This window comes from Sabethes cyaneus, chromosome 3 (assembly GCF_943734655.1).
Source record: "Sabethes cyaneus chromosome 3, idSabCyanKW18_F2, whole genome shotgun sequence".
NCBI lineage: Eukaryota > Metazoa > Arthropoda > Insecta > Diptera > Culicidae > Sabethes > Sabethes cyaneus.
Genome location: NC_071355.1, coordinates 144,094,973 through 144,104,100, shown reverse-complemented (window position 1 = coordinate 144,104,100; position 9,128 = coordinate 144,094,973). Strand labels below are relative to the sequence as shown.

The 9,128-nt window shown below is 37.7% G+C and overlaps 2 protein-coding genes across 2 annotated transcripts; one reads left to right on the top strand and one right to left on the bottom strand.

Annotated features, from left to right (window-relative positions):
- The first annotated feature begins 1,099 nt into the window (after positions 1-1,099).
- On the top strand, positions 1,100-1,686 carry LOC128743688 (barrier-to-autointegration factor-like). The gene is made up of 2 exons (XM_053840316.1): positions 1,100-1,336; positions 1,397-1,686. The coding sequence occupies exons 1-2, from the start codon at positions 1,211-1,213 to the stop codon at positions 1,541-1,543; spliced, it is 273 nt and encodes a 90-aa protein (XP_053696291.1). The 5' UTR covers positions 1,100-1,210; the 3' UTR covers positions 1,544-1,686.
- A 587-nt stretch (positions 1,687-2,273) lies between these two features.
- On the bottom strand, positions 2,274-2,946 carry LOC128742527 (barrier-to-autointegration factor-like). Its single transcript, XM_053838923.1, has 2 exons — positions 2,591-2,946; positions 2,274-2,539 (listed from the first exon to the last, which is right to left on the bottom strand). The coding sequence occupies exons 1-2, from the start codon at positions 2,714-2,716 to the stop codon at positions 2,393-2,395; spliced, it is 273 nt and encodes a 90-aa protein (XP_053694898.1). The 5' UTR covers positions 2,717-2,946; the 3' UTR covers positions 2,274-2,392.
- Positions 2,947-9,128: the final 6,182 nt, after the last annotated feature.

Sequence of the window (9,128 nt, the reverse complement as noted above, 5' to 3'; positions counted from 1 at the left end):
AAAAGAGCTGTGTATTTAAATGAATGTGAGCGAAGTCGCGTCGCTGTCGCGTTTACTCTGGCGGTACCCTTAGGCACCCTATTTTGTCGGTAGACGCCACCCCATCGGCAGGCAACCAGGTTTTCGCTGCCAACATCTCGTGTGTGCGAAAATGAGATAGCATGTCAGCACTGCGTTTTACTCAACTGCCAGCAGTCTGATTTGGGCCCGCTGTCAAATTTTGAGCCCAAGACATGCTGACGCTGACGTTCACCGCAGCTCGTTATAGAGATGTCGATGGGGTGGTAGACGCGTAAAATGCCATCTGTCAAACTTTTTATGGGGTACTTCCCTCTTCTTTTTTCCCACATAAAAATCAAACAAATATCAGCAGCTTCGTAGTCAGAGATGCCAGAAGTGAAGACATGTCTTCATTTTGAAGACATTTTTGTTACAAAGAAGACTTTTGTTTTGAAATGTCTTCACTTGAAGACATGTCTTCACCATGCAATTCAAATGGGTAAAAAAATCTGGAAAGCCGGAAGAAGACAAATGAAGACATTTTTCTTGATTTGTGAAAACTTTTCAAAAAATCACCTGGCATCCCTGCAAGAATACCAGACTTGCAGATTTGTCTGCAAATTCCAGATTTTGGAACGGTCTTGCAGATCATTATAAATTTGCAGATATTTCTAGATAGAATTAACAAGAGGGCGAATGTCGCAAATGTAAACAAAACGGGTGAGAGTTATTTTTTGCTGGGCCAGCATAGGAAAATCAACCCTCCATCGGTTTGTTTACGCTTGCGACATTCGCCCTTTTGTTAATTCTATCTTCATTTGCAGTTTTTATGACTTTTATTGTTTTGGTGCAGATTTTTGTTCGAAGCTCTTTAAACTTTCACAGACTTCCTAAAAAGTGTGCAGATTTTCGCAGATTATTTTCAAATCAGAAAATTCGAGTAGCCGGAAAACTGCTCGATTTTTTCGGTTGTCGAGCAGTTCCAGACTTTTGTTCAGAAAATATGGCATCTCTGATAGACATAGAGATGTCAATGGGGTGAGAAAAGGTGACTGATGAGTAATAGAATAAAAACATAACCATCCCTGTTTTGATTTTGAAACCAATAATTAATAATTATCTGAAAATAATAAATTATAAACTTGTACGATTAAGAGCTACAACGAAATCGCGTGTACCGCTGCATTACCTTTACTTAAAAATATAAACCATGTCCAGTACATCTCAAAAACATAGGAATTTCGTAGCTGAGCCTATGGGGGACAAACCTGTAACAGATTTAGCCGGTGTTGGAGATGTTTTAGGTAAACGACTTGATGCGGCTGGATTTGACAAAGTAACATTATAATTGTTTTAGTTCAATAAGTTTGATTAACAATTTTTTCTTGTGTACTAGGCTCAGACAGTGTTGGGCCAATATCTGGTTCTAAAGAAAGATGCGGAACTGTTTAAGGATTGGATGAAGGACACCTGCCAGGCGAATTCCAAACAAGCAGCTGATTGTTATCAGTGTTTAAACGATTGGTGCGAAGAATTTTTGTAAAAATCACGCTATCTACACTATTATTATTAAGTAGGTACCTATCTTTCTTGTGCTCGCAATATTGTGTGATACTCAAACAAACGGTTAAACAAATAACAATTGAATGCATGATAAGTAATGTAAATGAATATCCAAAGTTTGAATTTAATAAACACCTATTTTAAAGTTATCTTCAGAGATTAGTCTTACTTTAACTGTAAGCTTACAAGGTTGCAATCAAACACTGGTGCTTATTTCAAAATTGGAGTAGATATTTAGAAACAGTCAGTAATTTTATTTGCTGACGGGTCTTAACATCGTGCGGCTTATTTCGAACGAGTTGATGGCGGAATAGAGAACACCATCCACTTTCGTTCGACAAACTCATCCGTCGGAATACAGAATAAGGCTGTATATCAAGTAATTTTTTTTAATTTCTTCTATATTTAGGAATGCAGCTAAGTTGCTAATCTAGTACTTCATTCCGAAGAGTTGATCTTTCTTAACAGGTTTCATTTTTATTGGGGAGAAGCAAAGACACACTGCCCCAATCAGACCATAATTTGAACTTATGTCGCATTATGATGTTAGCAATTGTCAAACACGGGACACATATTAAAGATATGGTATAGGGATAAGGTTTCCTATTGTCAGCAGGTTTGTAACACTACTATGCAGTGACTTTGTTTCGGAATTGGAATGGGCCAAATGGGTTTTGTCCACACTTAACAAAAGAACGCAAGCGTGATAGATATTTGTTAATATATTTCTCTTGTGTTCATACTTTTTAAACGGAGTTATATGGTAAAATCAAGCTACACAAATGAAAACAAATTGTGAACGTGTCAGAGGACAAAACATTAAAGCAATTTACAAAAACTCTTCGCACCAATCGTTTAAACATTGATAGCAATCCGCTGCTTGTTTCGAGTTTGCCTGACAAGTGTCCTTCATCCAATCCTTGAACAGTTCGGCATCTTTTTTCAACAGTAGGTACTGTCCGAGTACCGTATATGCCTACAAACAAAACAGGTTACTCAAAGTTATTGGAATTTGGTATTGACTTACCTTGTCGAAACCAGCTGCGTCCAGTCTCTTCCCGAGAACATCCCCGACGCCAGCCAAATCCGTTACCGGTTTATCACCCATGGGTTCAGCAACAAAATTTCTATGTTTTTGAGAAGTACTCGACATCTTTCACTTGCGATCAACTCACCAACAGGAATAATTGTACCCGAAGTTTATACTTATGCTGTGGAAGTCGATTAATCGGTACAAATTACGTTTTTACCTGTTTCAACACGATAGGAAACCAAGCGGCTTGTATAGGCCTTGCCAGCGTTGAAAGAGATTTCGTAGGTTGCTCGCACTTACAGGAAATCTCGTGCCGAACTGTCAACGCGTGAGTGTTGACAAAAGCAAAAATACTTCCTTTACTTTTTTTCTCACGCAAAACCTTGAACAATATCAGCAACGCTGGCAAGGCCAATACTCAGTTAGTTGTCAGTTGTCAGTTTGCAGCTAACCTGCCTGACTTTTCAAAAATGTAAAATGACAGTTATGCCAGAGAGGCCAGATTTGTTTAAAAAAATATATTTGAAAGATTTGAAACTATTTCCAAGTTTTTTACCAAGGGGTTTCCAGTAAGTCGTAGAAGTGCGTTAGTAATCAGAGATTATTTTTGTAATCGCTAACGAATTAATTAGGTAATCAATGGTAATCAGTAGAGTCAAGGGGTTTCCAACAGCAATGATTACTACGCACCTTTGAAAAAAGTTACTTTTGATTACTTTACTGATTACCTCCGATTACTAGTAATCAATCTCTTGTGATTACTACACGGAGCGAAAAAGCTCCGGTTTGTTTCAAACAAAATGATTGTTGTTTTAAGCCTCAATAAAATATTTTTATAACAACCTGAAAATATTGTTGTTTCCAAACGAGATTCTGTTTGAATCAGGTAAATAACAGTTTTGAATTAAAAGTAAAGTATTTTCAAATTTGAAGTTGACATTGATGTAACAATAAATATTTTCATTTCAATCATACATTTCAGTTTGAAACAAAACGAAATTTTTGTTTGTGCGTAAAACAACCATAAATATGGTTGAAACTACATTTTTATTCTCCGTGTATAAATTAATCATGATTACCAATGATTACTTAAGATTATCAATGATTACTCTACTGATTACCAATGATTACCTAATTAATTCGTAAATGATTACATAAGTAATCTCTGATTATTACGCACTTATACGCCTTACTGGAAACCCCTTGAGTAGAGTCAAGTTTTTTACCACTTTAAGGCCAAGGGGTTTCTAACAGCAATGATTACTACGCACCTTCGAAAAAAAGTAACTTGATTACTTTACTGATTACCAGTAATCAATCTCTTGTGATTACTATAAATCACGGACCTGCTAGGCAGCCATGTTTTTGCAGTCAACGTCTAACCCAGGGATTCCAGATTTGCAGATTTGTCTGCAAATTGGGTCCTAAAATTTGTGATAAAAAGATGATTTTTTTAGAAGGAACGATAAAGCTTCCCATTATGACTACCAGAGTATAGTTTTTTCTTTTTTAAAAAGATGCAGAGCACTAAAAAATTAAAAAACAAAAATATTGTAATTTATTCTCCCTTGACATTAGAGATCTTCCTTGACATAACGAAAATAACACGTTTCTGGCAACAATGATAACTTTTTCTCACTGGCAACTCTGGTTTGACATTAGAGCAGCTGATCGTTTTGACAGTTACAGCTTCGCAGTTGTCTCTTGTGCTTGTCTGCGTTTTGCTGGTCGTGAGGAAGTGGAACATCAAATTTGTATTAGTTATCGGATAAAAGTTTTGATTCGGGCAATGTATTCCAATCCATCGATTCACGGTGCTAGACTTTGTCCAAATCTAGTTTGCGCTAAGAATGACTAAACGATGTCAAACTGATGGCCAACAGTATAATCTCGGTACAATCGACCCCGCAGAACAGTATGAAAAAAAAAAACGCCAACCGAAACTGGCACCGTATTATCAATCAGATTGGTATGTTCTGCTACTCCGATGTGAATCAGCAGTAGGGCGAACGGCAGACCAAAAATTTCTGTGCGTTTCTAACCAAACACGGTCGCATCTCGATGGCGGGTGTTGCATCCGAAAACTGAAGCCATCCACGCTGTGACCAAGTGCAGTCACTACGCTTATTGCTGATTTTGACAAAGGCCTTAATTAAACTGAGATGACCGGAACCGGAAAATGAGCTGTAAACTCAGAAAATGTTTTAGGTCGCGATTGCCAAGCCATTTCCTGACTTTTCAACTTTTGACTTGTTGACACAATATCACATGAACGTGAAGGTAAACAAAAAGTTTTCCGTGACATTTCAAGACATACTATGGTTTCTTTTTATAATTCGTGTTGTCTAGACACGGCTTGACACAACCATGCACAACTATAGTTTGTCTATATAAGGTTGCCCAAATGTTTATTTTTTGTTCAAAGTTTCACAAAATTAAAAAAAAGGTCTTTAACTGGAATAGCCTAAAAATATAAAATTGAATATCAAAATATGTGTTCCTATCCCTAACCTCATCGATTCAAGCTAAAAACGACATAGGGCTTTAGGACCCAATTGCAGATTTTTGGAACGGTCTTGCAGATCATTATAACTTTGCAGATATTTGCAGTTTTTATGACTTTTATTGTTTTGTTGCAGATTTTTGTTCGAAGCTCTTTAAACTTTCACAGACTTCCTAAAAAAGTGTGCAGATTTTCGCAGATTATTTTCAAACCAGAAAATTCGAGTAGCCGGAAAACTGCTCGATTTTTCCGGTTTTCGAGCAGTTGCAGACATTTTTTTTAGAAAATATGGCATCTCTGGTCTAACCATTTGCGTAAATCAAGATAGAATTAACAAAAGGGCGAATGTCGCAAGCGTAAACAAACCGTGTGGGGGTTGATTTTCCTATGATGGTCCAGCAAATTAGAGTGACTATATCCCGATTAGGCGTGTCCGGCATAAATCGAACAAAAATCTGGCAGCGAAAAACTTTTTCTGCCAGACATTCTGCCGGATTTCTGGCCGCCGTCACCCGTGAAAACTAGCAGAAATGCAACAACCGATTCTGGCAGAAATTTCGCCTAACGGTTTTGTCTGCCAGATTTCTGTTCGATTTCTGTCAGCCATGTCGAACAGAACCGATGCCGAAACCGATTCAACCGGTATGTGTTTTTTGCGTAACTTTTTGATTAAAAAAAAGCTGTCATCAATAATAAATATATACATTTGCGCATTTTACACTACTTTATTGTTCATTCTTACGTTCAGCTTATTTTTGTTAGTTTTCGGTGCATTTTAGAAGCTGAAACCAGATGAGCGGGGCCTTTGGTCTGAAAACAAAAAGAATGCACGGAGCACGCACGTTATTGGAATCGACCATTTAAAATGTTTCGTGAGGCAGAACGTTGAATATCATTTTCTTACCTGTAATGCTGAACTGCAACATTTGGCAGCATCGTGTGAAACACGTATCTCCCGTTTTAAAATGTCATTTTTGACATAAAGAAAACCGAGCGAAAAACGAAGAAGACGAACCGGTTCTGAATGACAAATTCTGCCAGCGCCATATTGATTCTGTTCGATTTCTGCAGGCATCCGACTTTTTCCTAAGCGGGATACAGAGTGGCGACATGTCATCCCAAAAGTATGCAATGTGTATTTATTTTATATTTTCTTTCTCTTTCCTGCATACGCGTTGGATTGATCGTCTGCACGATTAAAATGACACTGACAGATAATTATCATTCCTATTTTGACATTGTCGCCACTCTATATATAGTCACTACAGCAAATAACAACTCTCAATCGTTTTGTTTACATTTGCGACATTCGCCTTTTGTTAATAATATCTAGAAATGAAACAGCATGACACCGCTATACGTTCTGTTCGTTTCACTCTGCAAAGCCGGTATGCTGGCAGATGGGTAGTATTTTCAAATCTTTTACAAATAATCAGGGATACCAGACTTGCAGATTTGTCTGCAAATTCCAGATTTTTGGAACGGTCTTGCAGATCATTATAAATTTGCAGATATTTGCAGTTTTTCTGACTTTTATTGTTTTGGTGCAGATTTTTGTTCGAAGCTGAAAGTTTAATCACCGACTTCCTAAAAAAGTGTGCAGATTTTCGCAGATTATTTTTAAACCAGAAAATTCGAGCAGCCGAAAAACTGCTCGATTTTTTCGGTTTTCGAGCAGTTGCAGACATTTTTTTAGAAAATATGGCATCTCTGCAAATAATGCCCACGCCGGCAATAGATGTTGGCTACTGTCAAACCCATAGAGCTTTCCAGTTATGTGTGTATTGGTGCTTGAAAATGAGGCAAACAACAACAGTAAACAAAAGAGATACATTCCTTTGTCACCAAGGTACAGAATGAATTTCGTCTTCCGCTGGCTTAAATACCAGCAAATTTTCAAAATATGTGCTTGAATTTGGAACAGGATGGAAAATTTTACCGAAATATGTGCTCTGCAGTGTGGCAACCGGAGAAACACAACTAGTAATCGCTATTTTTCGGTTTGTTCCTCTAGCATCAGCTGTTCCCCAAAATGAGGTAAACATCATGTATATACACGCGTATTTCGTGTTCGCTAGTGTGGGTGCTTGAGCTGTCAGAAAGCTCTATTGAGTAGGGATAGGATTGCCAGTCCCTTGCTATAAATTAATCATTATTACCAATGATTACTTAAGATTATCATTGATTACTCTTCTGATTACAATTGATTACCTAATTAGTTCGTAGATGATTACAAAAGTAATCTCCGATTACTACACGCTTATCCGCCTTACTTGACACCCCTAGCTAAGGCTGTGAACTTCTCACCTGATGTGCATATTGCAGATTGCAAGAAAAATCCTCACATCGCGGTTATCTTGACTGTTTTTTTTTTTATTACTACGCACTTATACGCCTTACTGGAAACCCCTTGTGGCAAACTAAATCTTGATGTCGTTGCCATCGCTGCTATGTAACTCCAGCACAAAGAAATATTGATGAAGGTACATGGATATTTTTTGATGCGTTTGGCAAACTATTTCTAGAGGGCGCTGCCGACAGATTTTACACACAAAAAATCGATTACTTTCTTCGAGCCTGTTAATCTGTTCTCTGTGTTATAAATTTCACGAAATAGTTCACAGCTTTAGGCAGAGGGGTGCTATCCCTATTTTAACGAACGGTGTTTGACAGTCGACTTAACGAGGGGCGCTATTGCAAACCCGTTACACACTTTTTGGCGATTACCTGGTAGTCTGTTCTCTGTGATTATAGCGCGTAAAAAGCTGAATACGGCGTCAATGTTTGCTTGATTGTTTGTTCCCTTTGTTCGCCAGAAGCAATGAGGTTTAAAAAGGTGTGAAAGAAGAAAATATTTGGTAGTATTATTGCCCCTTTTATGACTATTTAGACTACTGTGATAATCGTTTAATGAAACATACCGCATTTTGCACTGTTAATCTGACACTAGAAAAGCTTTAAGTTTGATCAACTTCTGAGTTTGACTTCATTTTCCTTCTTATCCTTCTTTTTCACTTCATTTTCCTTGAGCGAAATCGTGTGCGAGATTCGACTGTGATAATCGTGTAAATCGGGGTAGTCTAAATAGAGGCAAATGTCGCAATAGTAGTGAAAAATCATAAAACGACGTCGAACCACAGAGAACAGACTACCAGGTAATTGAAAAAAAGTGTGTAAAAGGTTTTTATGTAATCTACGAGTAATCCTTCAATAGAGCACCCCTCGAACAGTAAGTGGCAAACTAAATCTTGATGTCGCTGCCATCGCTGCTATGTAACTCCAGCACAAAGAAATATTGATAAAGGTACATGGATATTTTTTGATGCGTTTGGCAAACTATTTCTGGAGGGCGCTACCGACAGATTTTACACACAAAAAATCGATTACTTCCTTCGAGCCTGTTAATCTGTTCTCTGTGGTAACTATACCACCGACAGCTTAGGAGCATAATTTGTGTGAAGAGTGGCGAATATATGATATCTCGTTTACGCTAACGCTAACATGTTGGCATCGAAAACATGGCTGCCTGCCAGCTACTTGTATGAAACGCCACGCTAAAATGGATAAACTGGCAACCGCGTATTCTCGTTGACGTTAGTGCTGATATTTACGTCGGTTTTGGTAAACTTATGGAGGTGGCAGCAGCTTACGTTCGTCAACGCGAATTACATAAAAACCTATTACACACCTTTTGTCAACCTGGTAGTCTGTTCTCTGTGTAGTTACTATATATATAGTTCGGCGGATACAAAAATTGGAAGCCAATTAAACGTCAAAAGCGGAGCCAAACGTTTTTCAAAATTCGAATTGTAGGAGTAATGTTATTAAACACACTTTATTTTCATAGAACTAGTCATTTTCAACATCCGCCAGCGGTTATTTTCCGTAAAAACCTGCACATTTCTCCATAATTTCAAATTTAATTTCAAAAATCAGGGATGCCAATTCGCCTGGTTTTCTATCCGCCGAACTATATATATAGCACTGACGAACTGACATGACACATAGAAGAAAATCCTTTAAAAACCA

What these genes read in the sequence shown, in the direction of transcription:
- LOC128742527 (XM_053838923.1), bottom strand. Translation starts at nt 2,716, where the DNA reads ATGTCGAGTACTTCTCAAAAACATAGAAATTTTGTTGCTGAACCCATG. An exon ending in ACGCAGCTGGTTTCGACAAG is followed by an intron (nt 2,540 to 2,590) that starts GTAAGTCAATAC and finishes TTTTGTTTGTAG; the next exon opens with GCATATACGGTACTCGGACA.
- LOC128743688 (XM_053840316.1), top strand. Translation starts at nt 1,211, where the DNA reads ATGTCCAGTACATCTCAAAAACATAGGAATTTCGTAGCTGAGCCTATG. An exon ending in ATGCGGCTGGATTTGACAAA is followed by an intron (nt 1,337 to 1,396) that starts GTAACATTATAA and finishes CTTGTGTACTAG; the next exon opens with GCTCAGACAGTGTTGGGCCA.